Source organism: Pseudorca crassidens, chromosome 1, assembly GCF_039906515.1.
Source record: "Pseudorca crassidens isolate mPseCra1 chromosome 1, mPseCra1.hap1, whole genome shotgun sequence".
Lineage (NCBI taxonomy): Eukaryota > Metazoa > Chordata > Mammalia > Artiodactyla > Delphinidae > Pseudorca > Pseudorca crassidens.
The window spans coordinates 45776913-45798959 of record NC_090296.1 but is presented as its reverse complement, the minus strand read 5'-3'; the positions used below and the strand labels follow the sequence as shown (position 1 = coordinate 45798959).

At 35.4% G+C, this 22047-nt stretch overlaps 1 protein-coding gene across 17 annotated transcripts in view; it reads left to right on the top strand.

Moving 5' to 3' along the window:
- KTN1 (kinectin 1) overlaps positions 1–20111 on the top strand; it is a 118606-nt gene extending 98495 nt beyond the window's left edge. For 8 of the 17 annotated variants that reach the window (XM_067734739.1, XM_067734769.1, XM_067734747.1 and 5 more), the window contains 11 exons: positions 1042–1131; positions 4606–4686; positions 5466–5555; positions 5675–5767; positions 6722–6793; positions 7033–7116; positions 7277–7360; positions 10226–10309; positions 12327–12419; positions 13275–13395; positions 19626–20111. In XM_067734739.1, the coding sequence (XP_067590840.1) occupies positions 1042–1131; positions 4606–4686; positions 5466–5555; positions 5675–5767; positions 6722–6793; positions 7033–7116; positions 7277–7360; positions 10226–10309; positions 12327–12419; positions 13275–13395; positions 19626–19630 (897 nt within the window). In that variant the 3' untranslated portion in view covers positions 19631–20111. The remainder of the gene's footprint in view (positions 1–1041; positions 1132–4605; positions 4687–5465; positions 5556–5674; positions 5768–6721; positions 6794–7032; positions 7117–7276; positions 7361–10225; positions 10310–12326; positions 12420–13274; positions 13396–19625) is intronic. The other 9 variants (XM_067734815.1, XM_067734761.1, XM_067734796.1 and 6 more) reach the window with 5 other exon arrangements.
- Positions 20112–22047: the final 1936 nt, after the last annotated feature.

Genomic DNA, 22047 nt, shown 5'->3' with positions numbered 1-22047 from the left:
CTAGCTTCTTATTGTGTAACTTTAGATTTTCATGTTATTAGATTTTCTTAAATTGAAGTGTGTGCATCTTAAATCCATAATAGATTTGAAAGATTGATTTAAATGGTGGGGGAAGATAGGGTTGAGATCTTGCTAGCTTGCTTGCCTTCTTGTCACCTGTTGAACTTCACCAGTGTTTTGAGATGATTTTCTTGGCTTGGTTTAGATGTGCATTTTTATATATGTCTTTTTTTGTTTTTTAATCTTGTAGAGATAGTTTGAATATTCGATTTTTATTTTTTCGTGTGATCAAGTCATTACCCTAATTTTGACAAACAATGCTTTTGAGTTAATAATTGATACCCATTAGACTTGGATTTAAAATCACCAAATCTAGACATGCATTTGTGATACTTATCTTTAAATTTAACAGCTGACAGAGTCCATACACACATGCCAGAGTTAGTCTTCTTGACGGCATTGGTGAAGTAGTGCACCATCAGTTTTTCCTCTTTCTCTTTTTCCCATATGTACACCTGTCAAATTTTGGTGGTTCCTTTTCCCCCTCCTTTGTTTAGCTTAAATAGCTTCACCTGACCTTGAAACTGGAAGTATCAAAGTTGCCATTTTAATTCCATGGTCCATCAGTGATGCATTTTTTGGAAAGAGATTTACCAGCCTAATAAGCCTCAGTTATGTCACCCAGATGCATATTTTTTGCATGCAGTTTGTTTTAGCTGTAGGAATTATTTTTTGTGTTTTTGTTTGTTTTTTGAATTGTTCCTGGAGGGGTATCACTTGATGGCAAGGAAAATGTCCATATTGTCAGATATTGCCTTAGTTTGATTAATATAAGACATTGTTACTTAGGGTGATTTTGCAGATTTTTTCTTATGTAAGCATTTTGATATTTCAGAATGGGAAATTTGAACATTTGTCAGTAATAATAAGAATTTTTAAAATATTAAGTCTTTTTCTTCCCTTAGAGCTTAAAAGACTGTAGGTTTTTTTTTTTTAATTCTGTAATCTTGTAAGTTTGATTTGGTTCTTCTTCTGCTTTAGGAAAGACAACAGCATGTGGAAGCTGTTGAGTTAGAAGCTAAAGAAGTTCTCAAAAAATTATTTCCAAAGGTGTCTGTACCTTCTAATTTGGTAAGATTAATTTATTATTTTTTAAAATATGACGTCTTTATCATTATTCAAGGAAGTTGTGAATAAGCAGCATTTGCACTCTGCACTTGGTTTTAGGGTGCACTGATCCCTCAGTCTTTCTCATTTTTAACCTAGGGTGTTTTGAGTAGTTAAAATCAATAACTTGGTTCAAAGACATTTATGTTTTTTCAGTTGATACTTTGTTGTAATCTATAAAATTTGCATATGAGACATATTATTTAGAGGATCATAAACATCGTATTGGGAAAGAAATATTTCTTCCTAAGTCAATAGTGGTTAATAAATCAGTAATGTTCTTAATGGCTTTATTCAAAATAGAACTTAATTTTAAGTGATTCCTTCTTAGTTTTAGGAACGCTTTATTTTTAAATGTATTTAATACTAAGAACCAGGCTATTTTTATTTCATAACTTAAGATTTTGGTCATCTGTTAACTTCTTCAAGCAAAAGTCTTAAAGATGATATAGAACAACTTGCTTCAAGCAAAAGTCTTAAAGATGATATAGAACAACTTGCTTTATTTGAGGTTGTATGTGTTTTAAATGGGAGAGAAAAGTTCCCTCCGTTCAGAGAATTAATACAGTGAATACGTGAGGGCACTAAAATGGTGGCACAGGTCCTTTTCTCTTTTAGTGGGAAGTTGTATGTATGTATAGTCAGAAGCAGAGAGAGGAGCGTAATGAGCCAGGTAAACCAGTATCTCACTTCAGCCATTACCAGTATATCGCATGCCTTGATGCACGGTCTTGTTTTACTTCTAGCCCTGTACTTCCTCTGTTATTTTGAAGGAAGTCAAACATCAGAGCATTTCATTTGTAAATATTTCTAAAATATAAGGATTCCTTTAAGAAAATACTATTATATTTTAAAAAAATTCTTTATGTCATACATCTAGTCAATATTTGGATTTTTTAGTTGTCATATAATGTATTTTAATGAAATAATAACTACTTATTGTAGTTTGTTTTAGTCAGGACTCAAATAAGGTCAACCTGTGATTGATTTAAGACGTCTTTTGGATCATCTTTATTCCACGGGTTCCCTTTTATTTGTCAGCACACCCCCTCGCCCACCCTTTTTTTTTTTTTTAAGGTAGTGGTTTCGTATGCAGTTTCCCAGTCTGGATTTAGCTGACTGCATCCCAGTAATGTCAGTATGTTCCTCTGTCCTTTGTGTATCCTATAAATTGGTAGTCAGTGGAGGCCTGATTAGATTCAGGCTCAACACTTCAGGGTTAGGATGGGTAGAGGCAAGACTACTTCATGGCCAGTGTTGTGTACTTCCATTAGGAGGTCCATCATGTCTGCTTTTGCTTCTTTGGCCCGTTGGAGCTTATTTAGGCTGGCTACCAAATCCTTTTGACACAGCACTGCTAAACTTTGGTAGCTTCTTTGCTTTGTGGTGTGACAAGTTGTTCCTGATTTATTGTGTACACTTCCTGCCCCAAACTTGGAATCAGGGTATTGCTCAAGGAGAGGGCTGTAGGTGCCAGGTGTGATGTAAGTAGACATCATGGCCTGTTTTCTGTGCAGTCTGAGTTAGCTGCTTGCTCTCTTCGGTTTTATCTACATATCGTCTGCGTCTAACTTGCACAAGAAGCAAAAATTCTTTTGTTTCTGTTGTAACTGTTGAGGATATATTCAGGTTTGATCAGCTTAGTAGATACGGGTTGAGCTGATGAAATAACCTGTGCTGGGCAATATGAATAAATTGTCAGTTCTAGTACTGTTCTTACATTGAACCTAGGAGAAAGGGTTGCTCTTCATATACTTCATATTTTTTCCTTTGTGACCATAAGCCGTTTTTATTTCTTTATTCCTACTTTATATTTTATTAGTGGAAATAGAATTGCAGGATTTATTTGGCAGTATTTTATGAGCCAAAAGAGTTAATAATTTGTGTTTCTCTTCTTTAAAGATTGTATAAGATCACCAGAATTAAAAATTCTTTTTAATGTAACATTCATTCTTAACAGCAATATTACCCACCTTCAACCACCAGACCTTTTTGACACTATAAATATTTATAAATCACCATAAGACATGAATGATGATATTTGGCTTTTGTTCATCCACTTGTTAAAAGTTGAATACTTCTGCGTGTAGTCTGTATTGAAGAAATATATTAAGCTTTTTGTGTGCTACCTAGGGTCTAGCATTTAAAATTTTTAGAGATATGATGGATAATAAACTATTTACCTTAAGATAATAATTAAATTTAATATTGTTAATATAGTCAGTAGATATAAAAGGGCTTTTATACGTGAAGTAATTTTTTTAAACTGTTTTCTATTGCTTTTTTGCTAAGAAAATCAGCAGAGGATTGATCTAAACTATATGACCTGGATTGAAGAGAGGCTTACATACTTTAAGCATCTAAATCTGAATTTAATTTATATTGAATCCCAGTATTTGAAGCTAAGTAGGATTTTAATAGTATCATTTTGTCATCATTCAGATTTATGATGTGAGAATGTAATTTTGTTTTTAAATGGAGAGGCTTTTTGACTAAAATGTACTACGGGGTATTGTACTACAGGGAGATCTCAGCATCCAGTTTTGTTTTTTATTTGATAGAGTATAGAGAATTCTGATTCGGCCAGATAAGTAAAACTTTTAATTAGAGCAATTAATAGAAATTTCATGTGTGTTCTTTTTGTCTTGAATTAAACCAAACCAAAGACTTAAAAGAGGAATAAGAGGAAATTTGCTTTAAAGTATCTAACAAATACTCTCTATCAGAGTTTAAAATTCAGACAAGAATCATCAAAAATCTAGAATAATTTATTCTGAAATTTGGAATAATGACTAAAATTATAATAATGCCTTGTGTTTGCATCAGCTGACCTTTCAGTACAAATAGAGTTTTTGTTGGTTTTAAACACACAAATGTTTGTGTATTCTTATCTCTCATTATGATTTAAAAAATGTTTCATAATACATATTTATTTTGAAGTATTTTCACAATCCCTGGAGCACCTTCACAGAATCTGAAATCTTTTGACTACAGTATCTCAATTGAACTTTTAGTTTATGAGTTCAGTTTTTGAGAACTGGTTCACCTGAAAAAAAGTTTGAAAAATTATTCATTCTAGGCTTTCTCTGTCTTAAATACTGAATCTATTAGTCCTAGCACTAGTAAGTGGTAGAGGCTGGTTTGAGCCCAGATCTTCTACCTGTATGTCCAGAATTCAGTTGCACATATCCTAGGACAGGGTAAATAAATTTAAATTTGATTTTGTGGTAGTACATAGGCATATTTTTAGTGTTTATTTTCAAGGCTGGGTCACGTACAACTTATATAACAATTCTATTCTTCTTTGAAATTTCCAGAAGGATGGTATTTGTCTATATAGATTTCTTTTATAATCTTCTAATTTGGTTATTTAAAATACTTACTTATTTCATTTAGGTATTTTTTGAAATTGGTTGTTTTGACTTTTCTTCTCCACAGAGTTATAGTGAATGGTTGCATGGATTTGAAAAGAGGGCAAAAGAATGTGTGGCTGGAACTTCAGGTTCAGAAGAGGTTAAGGTTAGTTCATGAAGTGAAGTATTTATATTTTAAAGAAACATAGAAAAAAGAAGTAAATCAGAATTTGTCTTTATAAGCTTGGGAAAGATAAAGGCTATATTATGAGTAGAATAGTGATCTTTTCAGAAAGTATAAGAAGGTGGTTTCATTTTTGTGTACATTTTGGTGGAAATGGTATTAAGTCTTCCCTGTGTTTGATTTGTGTACAAAGCTGATGTTTCTCGTTTAACTCTGTTATCTTAGTCATTTCTAAAACTGAATATTTAACTGTCTGTTGCTCTCTTTTTAGCTTGGGTTTAGAAAGTAAAGATCAGTTGATAGGTAGAAACTGACTGGTTTGCTAATGTATCCCCAAATACATTACTTAAGAGTATTCAGAGCCTAGATGTATTTTTATCCTTGACTACTGAAATTTGGGAAATTAACTTTTTTTGTCTCTCAAGTGGCATGAATAAAATTTCCTTCCCATGGCATTGTGATCTTACTTCACATGTGGATCTGCTTTGATTTACTGTCTCACTAAAGAGTGAAAGCCTATTTATTACAAAATTGTGTGATATATTTTGTATTAAACAGACTCTAAGAGTTTTATTAGGAAAATCAAATGACCATAAAAAAGGTAATTAAACTTCATTGTTACTTAAGAAGATTGAAATGTAATAATTACTAATAAAACAGAAACCGTTTGTATAATATACCATTAAGTACTGAAACAAATTTGAAGTACAAAACTTTCTGGTAAAACTAAACTAGAGAATTTTTCTTTATTTTATTTGCAGGTTTTAGAGCACAAGTTGAAAGAAGCTGATGAAATGCACACATTGTTACAGCTAGAGTGTGAAAAATACAAATCCGTCCTTGCAGAAACAGTAGGAAATGATTTTTAACCTACATTTTAAAATAATTATTAACATTACTTAGTTGCTTAAATAGTTTATCTTGGTATTAGAACATAAAGTTTTCAGAACAACTATACTTTTGTTTATAGGAAGGAATTTTACAGAAACTACAGAGAAGTGTGGAGCAAGAAGAGAATAAATGGAAAGTTAAGGTCGATGAATCACAAAAGACTATTAAACAGGTATTTAAAAACGAAGAGCTTAGGGGAAAAAGAATAAAAGGGATGTGTGAACGGTTTAAAAAAAAAAAAAAAGCTTAGAGTAGTGGTTCTCACAGTGTGGGCCCTGGACGCGCAGCGTTAGCGTCACGTGGGAACTTGTTAGAGACGCACATTGTTTGGGCCCCCCCAAGGCTTACCGAATGTGAAGCTGTGGGGTTAGCAGTCTGTGTTTTAAAGAGCCCCCCGAATGATTCTGATGCCCACTGACGCTTGAGACTCACTGGTTTAGGGTACGACTAAAGAGTAATGATACAGAGTGCAGAGTGCTTTGGAAGTTAAAGAACCACAGTGTGATAGCATAAGGCAAAGAATTTGGTGTTCACAATAAGTTTTAAAACACAGATATGTGACTCATGATATAGTATTCAAGAAAAAGTAAGTCCTTCTTCTGTTCACGGGACTTGAATATCATTTTGTAGTCTTAGTTTTTCTTCTGTTTACAGTTGTCCCTCCATATCCATCAAGGAATTAGTTCCAGGAGTCTCCACAGATACCAGAATCTGGTATCTTGGATGCTCATATAGAATGGCGTAGTAGTACTTGGGTGTGGTAAAGAGTGCCATCTCTTGCTCACTTGTTTTCCTGGACTGACCTATGCAGAATCTGGGGTTGCTGATGGTATTCTATATTAATGCATTTGGGGATTAAGTACAGCTGATTATTGTTAATTACAGTTAATTAACAATTAACTGGACCTAATATAATACCATGCAAATGGGGTAGGTTTTGACCACAGTTTAAATCAAGTTAAATGTGACACTCTAATTTTTAAGATCTTTTAAAATTCAGTTATGGCTTTAAGTGAGATACATAAAAAAAACCTCTAAGTGTCTAATTGATTAAAATTCTACAAGATAGAAAAGCCTCTGTATCCTTGGTGGTTTAACTTGGTCATGTAATTATTTCACATTTCAGATGCAATTGTCATTCACATCTTCGGAGCAAGAGCTAGAGCGATTAAGAAGAGAAAATAAAGATATTGAAAATGTATGTTATCTCACCATTTGACTTGTAACCTATGGACTCATTTTTTAGCATTAAGGATTGTCTTACAAGCTGTGTTTTAAGATTTCTTTTGTCTTATGATGTGGTTGTTACGCCTTTAAGAATATCTTGAGTAGTGTTTCAGATGGTATAGTTTTATATTCATAAGTGTCATAACTTTTCATTGTAGGGAAGCCTCTTAAATATGGCTCTTAACTTTTCCTTCTTTGTTGCACTGCTAGCTGAGAAGAGAACAAGAGCATTTGGAAATGGAGCTAGAGAAGGCAGAAATGGAACGATCTACCTATGTTACGGAAGTCAGAGAGGTACTTATGATAGAATTTTTTTCAACCTTCTCAATTTAAGTTAAATTTATAACAGTGATAAAATATTTCAGTGTAAGTTGTTTCTGGCAGAGCTTCCAAGTAGCATACAAACATGGGATATCATAAGGAAATCAATCTTAAACTCTAAACTTCATTGCAGCTGAAAGATCTGTTGACTGAATTGCAGAAAAAACTTGATGATTCATATTCTGAAGCAGTAAGACAGAATGAAGAGCTAAATTTGGTAAGAAGCTTGTTCTCCACGGGGTATCAAGTAGGCTCTGAAAACACTTGTGTTGACATGTGGAGAAACCATCCAGACTTCTTCTCCTTGCTAACACCTTTAGCTTGGCATTTTTATAAGTTTAAGATAATCTTCATATTCTGATGACTCAAGATGGTCTGTCTTTTCTTGATTCCTAAGATGATCCTTCTTTTCTTAGCTCCTAACAATGGCATGTTTGGCTTGCAACTCTTTTTCAGAATTTTCTGTGTTTTATAAAACCAAATTTCTTCAACAGCATTATTTTCAGTGAATAAAGAAATGAAACAAACAGACAAAGACTGGCTGAGTTGCAAAGATTCTCTTCTGAGAGTTACCATAGTTAACTGAGCCTCTTATTTTCTAACCTGGAAGGAGATTATTGAAGGTGGAAGATACATATTCTTCATTCAAGGGCAACGATCCAATGTAGCTTCTTATTTTAACTGGCCTTTCTACACATTATAGATAACAAAAAGCTTGTGGAATTCTTTATCATCGTCTTATCATTCAGAGCATAATAATCCGAAAACTACAGACTCAAAGTTAGTTAAGTGTTGTATAAAGACAGAGTACCCTGTATTCCCATTCTTAAATTTTCTGAAAATTTACACTGAGGCAGGCTTGTTTTTTAAATAAACATGACTAGCTTATTGTATGTTTGAAACAGTAATCATTATGTCTATCTGTGACTTTTAAAACTTAAGAATATGATTAGATTTTTAAAAAGTACTTGAATGGGGCTTCCCTGGTGGTGCAGTGGTTGAGAGTCCGCCTGCTGATGCAGGGGACATGGGTTCGTGCCCCAGTCCGGGAAGATCCCACATGCCGCGGAGCGGCTAGGCCCGTGAGCCATGGCCGCTGAGCCTGCGTGTCCAGAACCTGTGCTCCGCAATGGGAGAGGCCACAACAGTGAGAGGCCCGCATACCGCAAAAAAAAAAAAAAGTACTTGAATGAACTCTAGTACAATTGCAGTAAGACAGTTTTCTCCTTACTATAAGTTAACGCTGCCAAGTTTGGGATTTTCTTTTTAGCACTGCTGTATGTACCAAAGAAAATTTCTTAACTCATTCATGTTAAGCAGTGTTACAGCAGTGATTTATGGGAATCAATTTTCAGAGTAGAGCTCTCTATGAAATGTACACAGTCCGCACCCCGACACACACACACACGCCCCTTTCTATTTTTGAAATAAAATTTACCTTTATTTTACCTTAATTGAATCATTCCCACTGCAGTGTGGGAATGATTCAATTAAGGTTTTATGCATACGTTTGCTATACATTGCACAGATTGGTACTGTGATATGCAACAGCTTTAAGTGATATGCTTATCCTGTAATGTGTTTTTTTTTTTTTTTTTTTTTTGCGGTACACGGGCCTCTCACTGTTGTGGCCTCTCCCGTTGCGGAGCACAGGCTCCGGATGCGCAGGCTAAGCGGCCATGGCTCAAGGGCCCAGCCACTCCGCGGCATGTGGGATCCTCCCGGGCCGGGGCATGAACCCGTGTCCCCTGCATTGGCAGGCGGACTCTGAACCACTGCGCCACCAGGGAAGCCCCTGTAATGTGTTTTTTAAAAACCCACTTCCACCTACAGTTGTTGGAGATTTTACTTTTAACTTTGATGCTTTGTGGCTGACTCCAGTGCAGCATCAAACCCACAGGATTATGGTTGAGTCTCCATTCAGTCTGATGCTCTCTTTGTACATTTTGACCCTTTACTTCTGTCAAGAGGTCATTTTGAGTGATATTTAAAATTTTTTTGCCTTGAGTTTGCAGTCTTCATTTTAATCTTCCTGTTTGCTTTTTGCTCAGGGTAACTGTTGCCACATTTTAAGATATATTAAAATAATTTTGTTTGCTTATACATTGTGTGTTCCTGGGCCAAAGGAATAACCTCTCTGATGTGTGAAATCAGAGTTAAGTAAAGGAGCAAGAACTGAAGCATTTGGGATAGAGTTCCCAAAATAAAATTTCCAAATGGAATGTCCTGCACTAATTCTCTCTACATGTTCGAAATGTCAGTGTCTTATATTTCCCCCTTTTGGGTTTCCAGAACTGTTTGGAATGCTGTGCCTGTGGGTGAGAGACATAATTAACTTGATGAGTTTAATAAGAAAAAGTTATCTTTTGTCAGTGAGTCCATTTCCCTCATTCTTATGTAATCAGAATAGTTACTAAGAGAACAGTTACTATGTATTAGCTCTAGAGTTTAATAGAGCTTTATAACTGTTTCAACAAGTTGGTTGAGATGTATATATTAAGACATGCCTTGTTGGTATAGTTAGGCCAGTGTGGTCTTGCACTTATCTTTCTAGTGACATCTTAAAGGATGAGTGACATTTAAATTTTTGAAGATTTCATTTTACTGGATTTGTAATCTTCTGTTCAATGTTTTTATTAAAAATATTACACAATTGATTCTTCTTAACTGAACTATATAGGTTAAGAAAGCCTTTAAACATTTAAAAACTAGTAAAATTTCTTATGACTTGCCTTTTAATTTGAAATAAATGTGAATGAACTGCCCTATGAATAGTGAATAGTAATACTTAAAAAAAATAATCTACTGGAATTTGATGGTTTTGTTTTTACATTTGCAGTTTTCTACTCTCAACTCTAGTTGGTTTTGTAGCTTTTCTTATGTTTAGCTTTACAGATTGGAACCTCCACTTCTTAGCTTTTCTGTACATCTGGTGCAGCATATTGGCTAATCCACTGTGCATAATAACTGTTAGCGAGCCCATTCTTTCTCATTCATTCTTCAGTCCTAGAGGTCTCAGCATAATCAAAGAAGGAATCAAAGAAGGATGTGAATTAATTGTGGTGTTCCTGTATTTTTACAGTTAAAGAAGCAGTTAAATGAAACACTTGCAAAACTTAGAACTGAACAAAGTGAAAGACAGAAGGTAGCTGGTGACTTGCATAAGGTAAGACACTGCTTGTCCTGAAGATGCCATATCATCATATTATGTTGTACCTTGAATCTTAAGCAGACATACTGCTAACCCTGGATTCATTCTTTTACATCATTACATTAATTTGTTTATAAATTTAAGCTGTTTGTTATACAGTTACATATTTGGAACTAGACTTTTTGGCTTGTTTTTCCATTCTTAATTCGCTTCTTCATTTCATCATATTTATATAATTAATTGCTTTGTAAAGTGTAGATTAAATTTTGAATTCAGTTGATGTGACTCTTAAAATTGGTTACATCTATATATTTTTTATTGGGATTTGCTTATATAGTCATTTACAAAGTATGTTTCTTTTGATCTTCATGAATGTGAAAGAAGTATATATAGACCTCTGATGTTTCAGAAATTCGTCCCTTTATTTCTTTGTAGAAATATGTTTTTCTTAATCTCACATGTAGATGGGTGATTTTTAGGATTACATTTTTTATTCTTTGCGTTAGGTTGACAAGTTATTTGTAATTCTGTTTTGAGTTTTTTTTTTTTTGTGTGTGGTACGCGGGCCTCTCACTGTTGTGGCCTCTCCCGTTGCGGAGCACAGGCTCCGGACGCGCAGGCTCAGCAGCCATGGCTCACGGGCCCAGCCACTCCGCGGCTTGTGGGGTCTTCCTGGACCGGGGCACGAACCTGTGTCCCCTGCATCGACAGGCGGACTCCCAAACACTGCGCCACCAGGGAAGCCCCTGTTTTGAGATTTTTAATAGTGTAATTCATAAATGCTTTTATCAGAGCTGCTTTAGAGCTAAGATTGTTTATAGCAGATCTAGTCATTAGCAAAACAATTAAATTTGCCACTCTTTTAAAGGTTGAAAGAAATATTTGTTGGTTCTGTATGATTATATCATAATTGTTATGCAAAAGTCTAGGAATCTAGAGTTGCTTCAGATTACTTTGATGTTGTCACCAGTAGATAAAATGTGAACTTAAGAAGTTTCATTAGGTTTGAATCCTACTGCTGCCACTTCTGAGCTGTGTGACCATGGGGCAATTATTTGCTCTTTGCAAGTCTCAAGTTTATCTTCTATAAAATGGCATTTACAAGGGCTATTTTGTGAATGAAGATAAATTAAGAATGTGAATTATTAAAAAATCGTTTCAGAACTCTGACTTAGATATATGATACATTGTCAGGATTGAGCAATCTGATTTATATTTTGATAATGTGAATGTTTGATCACTGGACAAAATATAAAACTTGCAGTTTTAGCCTAGCAGTTTATTTTCTCAAGAGGTACTTTAAGGATATTAAACAGGTGCTCAAAGATATGGATATGCCGTGTTATTTGGCATAAAATGGCAACAGTAGTTGAAAGTGAACTGTACCATATCTATGTAATAGAAATACTGTGCAACTCTGAATTGGAAATGCACATAAATATTTATTGACATGTAAAAAGAAAATGCTTCGTCAAACAGCATGTATGTTAAAAGCCCATTTATAGAACATTTTCTACCAATTTTCTGTTAGGACATATATGCACTAAAGAGGGATCTAGACTAGGAGTCAGCAAACTCACAAACTGTTTTAGGATTTGTGGGCCACCTATAGTTTCTTTCATATACTCTTTGTTTTTTTGTCTAGCATGACTCTTTAAAAATGTAAAAACCAATCTTAGCTTGTGAGCTCTACAAAAACAGGCTGTGTGTGGCTAGATTTGGCTGACCTCTGATCTAGACTAATGTTAACCTAAATATCACTGTGCTTATTTCTGCTTTTTATTTCTTTATACATTTTCTGCATTGTTTGAACTTTTTAAAATGGTGAGCATGTGTTTTTATAATCTGGTGGGGGAGAAAGCTATTTGATTTGGGGGAAAAAACGGAACAGGTTGGCTTTACATTGTATTTTGAGAAGAGCTTTAGTTTTGTACAAAATATAATGAGTGTAAGAAAATCACTCATTTTTTTTCTTGTATATATTTATTTATCAGTTGTATTATTCAGAGACTCCATATTGCTTTCCTCACAGGCTCAACAGTCACTGGATCTTATCCAGTCAAAAATAGTAAAAGCTGCTGGAGACACTACTGTTATTGAGAATAGTGATGTTTCCCCAGAAACGGTATGCATTTTCTTTAGCTCCAAATCTCTGCGCTGATTACCTTGTAAATTATGTGAAGAATAAAAAATGTACAGGATCCATTTCTACCTAAAAAAATGCCTTTTTAATGTGCTTCTATCAATTATGTTGCATTCTTAACTCAAGGTTATTTTTTCTTTGAGGTATCTTATCTGAAATGCAGTGTTCTTATTAATGTTTGTTTTCACTTTAGCTTGGTGAGACATTATTATGTTAATGTTTAGGTTTGTGGTGGAAGGTATTATGGTGTACTGCTTAAGAATGTAGACTCTGCTGCTTGTGTTGAATCCTGGTTCTATTCAGTAGCCGTGTGACTGACTTAGGGGAAACTTTTTATCCTCTCTGTGCTTTAGTTGCTCCATCTGTAAAAGGCAATGATATTAGTACCTATCTTGTAGGATTGTTGAAGGGAATAAATGAATTACTATATAAAACACTTAGAATAGTGGGTAACACTTAAAACAGTGCTTCAAGTTTAGTAAGAGCTCAATATATGTTAACTGTTATTTTTCTGTTGTTATGAATGTACTCTCCTTTGGTTCCTTGCAATTTTTTTTCTGAAAGGAGAAATGGATTTATATCTGATATTCATCGATTCTAGATTTTTCCCTTTGTAACCTAGTGACAACATTTATAACATAACTTTCTTTGATGTAAACTAATTTGCATGCTAGGTAGCAAACCCTATTGCGCTATGTGGTTTTTATTGTCAGTTTTCATATCATCTTTCAGGTTTTTTTGTTTGTGTTTAAAACAGCAATAAACTATTTTTGGTTTTGGTTGCAAATGCCTTTTTCTTGTGCTCAGCGTTTTTCATCTCTTCTGTCTTCTTCTTAGGAGTCTTCTGAGAAGGAGACAATGTCTGTAAGTCTAAATCAGACTGTAACACAGTTACAGCAGTTACTTCAGGCAGTAAACCAACAGCTCACAAAGGAGAAAGAACACTATCAGGTATTAGGTAAGAATAACTGAAGTATTACTGTTTGTCTATAGATAATTGACATACTGTGTGTGTGAATGTATGTACAGTGTGTATTTACTTTAAATATAGGAACTCTTGTTACCCTAGTGGAAATATTCCCTCTTTATCTCTCTCAGAACCTCCAAATGACAGCTTTATAGCTTTCTTGGAGTTTTATTTCCATCTTGTACATATTTTTTGGTCTTGTAGCTTGGAGGAGAAAAAAACATACCTTATCTTTTTTTTTTTTTTTAATATGTAAGTTTCATGAGTATAGCATTATACATGTGTACACTGCAAGGTGATCACCACCACAAGACTAGTTACCATCTATAACCATACAGTTGACTTCCTTTTCCCATTTTGTCCACCCTCCAACTCCCTTCCCCTCTGGTAACTACTAAGCTATTCTCTTTTATGAGTTTGTTTTTGTTTTGTCTGTTTGTTTTATTTTAGATTCCACATATGAGTGAAATCATATTGTCTTTCTCCATCTGACTTATTTTACTTAGCATAATACCTCCAAGTTCTAACCATGTTGTTGCAAATGGCAGGATTTCCTTCTTTTTTATGGCCAAGTAGTTCACTGTGTGTGTGTGTGTGTGTGTGTGTGTGTGTGTGTGTGTGTATGTACACATACATACCACATCCACATCTTCTCTATCCATTCATTCATTGGTGGACACTTAGGTTGTTTCCATATCTTGACTATTGTGAATAATGCTGCAGTGAACATATCTTTTCCAATTAGTGTTTTCATGTAAAAACCCTTTTTCTTTGCCTCTTTTGACCTTTTTACAGAACAGACTCATAACTTGTTTACCTAGGTTTTGTTCATTGCCATAATGTCTGCAACTGTTTCTTTAGTTTATCCTGATCTTAGTTCTGGCAAAATATCTGTGTGATTTCTTTTTTTTTTTAATGACTTGGTAAAATAAAGTGACTATAATGTTTTTACTGAGGTAAGATGCTGAACTGAAAATCAAGTCGTCACAGTTTCTTTACATTGGAAGCTGGATTTTATTTAAGTTTGCTGTGGGTAATCAAAGAAATCCATTTTTTAACTCCTGAAGTGAGAGTCTTAAGATAAACAAACCAAGCTATAAAATTTTATTGACCGTATTACCTGGAAATGCATGTTGATTGATTTGATTCCTGGGTTTTACCTGTTTCAAGAATGACTTAAGTCACAATGCCTTGGGTAATTAGGGTGTTCTGATACGCACTGAATACTTTAGATATTCTTCTTTTGAAGCCGTTTGTTCTATAATAATCGTGGTGTCCTGGACATGAGTAGGGTGGCCTGTGCAATGCCAGGGGGCAACTCATCACTTAATTGTCCCTTTCAGAACCCAAACTTAAGACTCTTAGGTTATACAAAGGCCTCAGGATAGGTTAGGTGCTCTGGAAAAGTTGGTATGGACCTCCATCTTGGTCACAGGGGCATTCTGTCTCACTTTTGTAGAATGATTGTCCTCTGGCCTGTCTTAGCATACACTCTCCTTTAAAATGCTATTTCAGGTGAGTTACCTCTAAGAAGACTTTTCAAATAAACCCAACTCATTCTTATAACCTGTCAGCAAAAAGAATTATACCTTAATCTTTTATCCTTGGTAAGCTGACCTCTCAGTTGCCTAGAGTTAAATTTCTGCCACCTGACCACTCTTCCCCAAACTAGAAAATAACCTCGTTTCCTGCTTCCCAGGGCAACTTTCCTTCCCACATCTTCAGTCCTGCTTCAGTCCTGAAGTCTACATCTTCAGTCCTCTCCACTCACTGCTTCTGTTCAGTCTTGAAAAATGCTCAAATATATTATTTTAACTTTGCACTTTCTGTAGATTACCACCCTAATTTTTTTACTTCACTGTTTAACAAAGATTCTTAAAAGAAGAAACTATTCTCACAGTCTCATGCTACTAACTACTCCATCTCCTCTAGAATGGCTTCTCTTTCTGCCATTCCGTTGAAACCGTTTTTGCTGAGGTAATTCATTAATGATTTCCTAATTGCTAGAGCTAATACAGGATCATCTTTTGCATATAAGATACTGAAAATAGTTGTGAATTATTCTAAATACGGTGAGGTCAGTCCTTAGGCCTCTGTTTTCTAAGGGAAGGGTTTCGCTTCTGAGAACCTAAAAAATTATAAGATGGCCTGTTACCCTTTGCCTTTAGACCTTGTCAGTAGTATCTCTCCAGCATCTCAAAAGTGTTCTTCAGTATTTTCTTTTTCTTCTCAAACATGTGGTCTGAACCATTTTTGCTTGCCTGTTTCCACATTTGCCTTAATCATATTAAATTTGAGACTTACACTGATCATTGGTAGTAACACTTTTATTTTTCCAGACTTTTTTCTTCCTAATTTATAAAAATGTAGTGTGTAATTTGTTAAAAGAAATACATATACCCTGGCAACACAGCTGAACTGTTGTTTAGCAGACAGCTCACCTAAGTGATAGATAACTCAGCATTCTTTTGTTAGCTGATGAACTTAATTTCAAATTTGGCAAGTGAAAGGGCGGTTAAGTGGTCAGCAGTGTATCATGAAAGATAGATGGATTGTATGAAGCTAGAGGTCCACCAGCACTTGAGAACTCTCTCCTTGCATAGGTTCTAGCCAGCACTGACAGTGATAACCCCTCCTTAGGGATCTCTTGGTTCCCACAGCTCTTCTTTATGCCCTTTAAATGTTTGTGTTACCCTCGAGTTTTTAACTTCAGCCATCATTTTTGCTCAGTGTATTCTCCCTCTTGTCAACTCTTTTAAAATTACTACCAGATAATTAAATTGGAAATACAGATTTCTTAATCATCAGAATTTATAGGTTAATGTCTGATGTCAAGAATCTTTTTTTCTTCCCTGCTTTATTTAGGTATATGTTATTACTGTTTTTTTTTTTTTTTTAATTAAAGCATAGTTAATTTACAATGTTGTTTTAGTTTCTGGTGTACAGCAAAGTGATTTAGTTATATATATACATATATATATTCTTTTTCATATTCTTTTCCATATAGTTTATTACAAGATATTGAATATTCAATATGTTGAATATTGAACCTTATTGAATAAGGTTCCCTGTGCTATACAGTAGAACCTTGTTGTTTATCTTGTTTTATATATAGTAGTTTGTATCTGCTAATCTCAAACTCCCAGTTTATCCCTCCCCCAGCCCCCTTTCCCCTTTGATAACCATGTTTATTTTCTATGTCTGTGAGTCTGTTTCTGCTTTGTAAATAAGTTCATTTGTGTTATATTTTAGATTCCACATATAAGTGATATCATATGGTATTTGTCTTTCTCTTTCTGACTTACTTCACTTAGTATGATAATCTCTAGTTGCATCCATGTTGCTGCAAATGGCATTATTTCATTCTATTTTATGGCCAAGTAATATTCCATTGTATGTATATACTACGTCTTCTTGTTGATGGACACTTAGGTTGCTTCCATGTCTTGGCTCTTGTAAATAGTGCCTCTGTGAACATTGGGGTGCATGTATTTTTAATTAGAGTTTTCTTCAGCTGTATGACCAGGAGTGGGATTGGCATATGGTAACTCTATTTTTAGTTTTTTGAAGAACCTCCATACTGTTTTCCATAGTGGCTGCACCAATTTACCTTCCTACCAGGAATCTTACTTCTTTTTAGTATATACTACAAGTACATATGAATTGTTTAAGATAATGCTGTACATTTTCAGTAAGAGAAAAGCTATTTTTAAAAGACAAAAATGAGAGAGATGATGTATAGTAATTTAGTTTTCGAAATCCTAATACACAGAACTTAGCCTTTCTTTGAGTTGTAGGGGCATTTGTCTTGCGCCCTTAATTTGTAAAACATTAACCCTTCTTTTCTTCTGGAAGTCTTCCTGCTCATCTGCTATCCTTCTCTCCCCACCCCTGCCACCTCCCCAAACAGAAGGCTGTCATCCGCCTGTCCCCCTTTTAATTAAGGTAATTGTTTTTGTAGCTTTGGATTGTTAACAGTAGTATTTTGTAGTATACTTTTTTGTTTCCAGATACCTACTTTTTCTTGTGTTTCATATCTGCCTGGCTTCTAAGTGTTCCAAGTGTATGTCCGACTATATCAGAAAACTTTATCACCCCATGTCTTAGTCTGTTTGGGCTGCTATTAAAAAAACCCCATACATTGGGTGGCTTAAGCAGCAGACATTTATTTTTCACATTTCTGGAGGCTGGGGAGTCTAAGATCAAGGCACCGGTAGGTTCTGTCAGGTGAGACCCACTTCCTGGTTTAAAGATGGCCATTTTCTTTCTGTGTCCTCACATGGCAAAAGGGGCAAGGGAGCTCTCTGGGGTCCTTTTTAAAAGGGCACTAATCCCATTCATGACAGTGGAATCTCCTAAAGACCCCACTTCCAAATACCATTACATGGGAGTTAGAATCTCAACATAGGAATTTCGGGGGATGGGGGAGACACAAACATTCAGACTATAACACCCAGGATCTTTTACCTTGGAACCTGTTAGTGGAATCATGTGGAAGGAGGCTGATGATTTTAACAGCTGACACTTCATGAATGTGCCTCTAAGAACGAACATGCTTCTAACACATGGTCATTCATTTAAATTTTCACAACAACCCAGTGCAGTAGATAGATAGGGATGATGGTGATGATGATGATGATTAATATTATTACTTATTTTTTTATTCCCATTTTACAGCAGACCCAAAGAAGTTCTGTAAGTTGCCCAAAGTCACACAGCTAGTAACTGGGTGAGCTGGGATTTAAATTAAGGTGGTCTGGGCCTAGGCCCTGTGCTCTTAATCTGCACTTTTCTTCTCCCTAATTCAAGCACTATGTGCTCTGATCCTTGTCACAGCTTTCCTTTCTCCTTATTCTGTCTAATCCTTTATTGCCAGCTTCTTATAGTTTCTTCCTTCAGTTCTGGCTTTTTCCTAAAGTTGGTAATTTGGTTTGTCAGTATTGAATTGGAGAGGCTCTTGAAGTTATCCAGGAAAAACTGAGGTGAAATTTTGTGTATGTGTTTTGTATATATGTGTCCTTCTTACTCCCTTTAACAAATAGATTCTTTCATGATACAGTTTTCTCTTGTTTCTGAAAGGAAAAAGTTCTTTTTTGGTGCTATTGGAGTGTAAGAGTTAATGTTTCAGACAAAAACTAGCTTTTATTTCTACACTTTACACTTGACTGTCATATGGATCAGGTTTTCATTTTGTGTAATGTGTTTACACAGCACTTCTTAGTTTAATGTACCAGTGGGCTATGTAGACTTTCTGATTAGCTGTTAATCTTGTCTTAGAGAACATGATAGCCAGTGATAACTTTGTTTTTTAACTTTCTAATTGCTTCTTTTCCCCTCAACTTTCTAATTTTGAAAAATTTCACACTTAATGAAAAGTTGAAAGGATATATAGTGTATAACACTGACACCCTTCAGCTACTTCATCTCTTTATTTGTGTATACATATTTTGTTGATGTCAACACATTTGAAAGTAACTTTCAGATAATATGACATTTTACCCCTAAGCACTTAAGTATGTATCTCTTAAGAACAAAGACATTCTCTTACAAATCCATAGTATCACTGTCACATCCAAAAAGACCAGAACAGTAGCTCTAATATCATCCATTTTAAAGCCCATATTTGTGTCCCCACTTATACCCGAAATATCTTTTTAGCTATTTTTTCCAAACCAGGATCCAGTCAGACTTCACATGTTGTGTATGGTTAAGTCCTTTTAATCTCTTTAATGGCTTTTGAAGTTTAATTTCTTTAGTCATTTTATCTGACTTGGAAAGCTTCAGAAGACCTTAGAAAATCTCTGTCTGAAGCTTCAATTATTTATTCACTGGGGGAGAGTTGTAAATTTCAGTTTCTTTCCAGTGCTGCTCACTCACCTTATTAGCTTTACAGTCTCTTGAGTAGAACAGTAATACAAATGGATTCCCAATGTTGTTCTCTTAAATGTTTTCTAAATAGGATTTTTAAATCCCTGTATTATTCTCAGTTTGGTCTGAGATTTTGGTTCACGTATTTAAAAATCCACCTTCAGAAGCTCCTTCTGAATCCTGAGATTTTTCTCTTATTTTTGATTACCATCAGTATTAATTGTTCTGATCTTAGTTGAAAAGGCCATGCTAGATCAAATGGCATATGTACTTTTGGTATTTGACAGATGTCTTCTGATTGCCTTTTGTTTCTTTGTTTTAAAATGAATTTCTTTCTTTCTGATCTTTTACAGAGTGAAGTAATTGGGAAACTGTTCATTCAAGGATAACAGAAGGCATTGTATTATATTTTGCCAAATTAAAGCCTTATTTATGTTTTCACCCTTTCTACTTTGTCAGAAACACTGAACAGAGTTTTGTCTTTTCTAATCCTTGTTAGACTACTGATTTAAAGAGAGAGAAAAAAAGCCAACTCTGTAGACACCTTCAGAGTTTAGTTTTATAATAAAAACTGTTTGAATAATTAGACCTTTACATTCCTGAAAATAAAATAAACATGTAATCTTGTATCTTATTTTGCTCAATAAAATTGTTCAGAAGATCAAAAGTGGTAAAGACAATGTAAAATTTAACATTTTAATACAGATGTTGTACACTGTTTTACTTAACATTTTGGGGAGCAACTGCCTCTGACTTCAACTCAAGAAAACACTTTTTGTTGCTAATGTAATCGGTTTTTGTAATGACGTCAGCAAATAAAGGGATGCTTATTATTCAAACTGGTTTTGATTTTCGTTGAGCTTTAACAGATTTCATTAGCACTTAGATCAACATAATTTAGAGCACAATCATTAATTGCAACTTCAGACAGGGTAGGTTTGTTGCTTGTACACCTTCTCTAACTAGAGCTCTGGGTCTTCTCTGTGGTTCTGTGCAAGGTAAACTGTGTCCTGAAGGTAGTGTGGGTTACAGAAAGGATGGGGCAAGTATTTAGGGTTTCAGACCTACCACCCCTGCTTCAGGTAGAAGAGCTTTACTTTATTTTTACTATTACTATTATTATTTTAAGTAATGATTAACTTTTTTGTTTCCTTCTTATCAGATACTTTTACACAGTTTACATATGTTACCTTTTTTGTTGTTTGAACATGTTGATAACATATGTTATCTTTTTTTTCTTTTTCTTTTTTAATAATTGGCTGAAAACACTGAGTGCTCAGATGCTAAATAACCATTGACAAATGTCTTATGCCACTGAGTATTAAAGTACCTGCTATACCATATGGTGGCCTCCTTGCTGTTTCAGCCATGCTTCTACCATGGGGCCTTTCCACTTTCTGTTCTTTCTGCTACAGCTCTCTTCTCTTGGGTGTCAGTCTTGGCTGCTTCGCTCACCATCATGAAATCTGCTTAAATGTCACCTTTTTCATCGGGTCTTGACTACCCAGTATTCCCCCTGCCTCCCTATCTGCCTACCTGTCTTGGTCTATAACGTTAACAGTCCTCCAGTATATACTTGGTCATTCCCTATACCTCTCCCTACCAGAAAGTAAGCTCCAGGAGGGCAGGAACCATCTCTTTTGTTCCTTGCTTTATCCCCAGCCCTGAGAAAGTACCTGACACTTAATTGTGCTCAAATACTTAAATGAATGAATGGGTGAAGTTCATCTTTATTATTTATTTATTTTTTTGGCCACACTGCATGGCTTGTGGGATCTTAGTTCCCCGACCAGGGATCGAACCCGGGCCTGGCAGTGAAAGTGCCAAGTCCTAACCTCCGCACCACCAGGGAATTCCCGAAATTCATTTTTATACCTTGAGGATTATCTAAAGTGGTGCCTTCACCATATAGCGCGTGCACCAAATAGTATTTCTAAAGTATAGAGAGAGAAACTGAAGAAGCTGCTCATGGCCATTGGTAACTGGACTGGGAATTTGGGCTACCCCAGGCCGTGGCTGCTTTCAGCAAACCACTGGGAAATTGGTCTGAAGGCCAGCCAGATGCCATATCATCGTCGTCTCTTTTTCCTTTGCCATTGCCTATAAAGGTACTCATGTCTCTGCCTTCTGAAAAAAGCAAACAAATCCCACTTTCCATCTTACAGCCTCTTCTTGCTATTTTTTTTTTTATAAATTAATTTATTTATTTTTGGCTGCATTGGGTCTTTGTTGCTGCACGCGGGATGTCTCAGTTGCAGTGAGCGGGGGCTACTCTTCATTATGGTGCGTGGGCTTCTCACTGCAGTGGCCTCTCTTGTTGCGGAGCACAGGCTCCAGGCGTGTGGGCCTCAGTGTGGCCCACGGTCTCCAGAGCACAGGCTCAGTAGCCGTGGCACACGGAGTTGCTCCATTGCATGTGAGATCTTCCCGGAGCAGGACTTGAACCAGTGTCCCCTGCATTGGCAAGCAGACTCCCAACCACTGCACCACCAGGGAAGTCCTTCTTGCTATTCTTGCTCAGAACAACTGTGTAACTGTATTATTTTTCAACCTCCTTATATGTTTGAATTAAAAAAAAAATTGCAAGAGATTTTGAGGACTCAGTCTTAATCTCTGATTAATTTCTGTTCCCTCCCTCAACATCCCAACCAAATATGTGTTCATCTTTTTGCCTCTGAAGTGGCGGGAAGTTCACAATTAGGTACAATTGTAATTGTTAATGGTTATTAAGTTACTGTATTGAAAGTTGTGTTCCTGTTACTCACATCGGTTTGT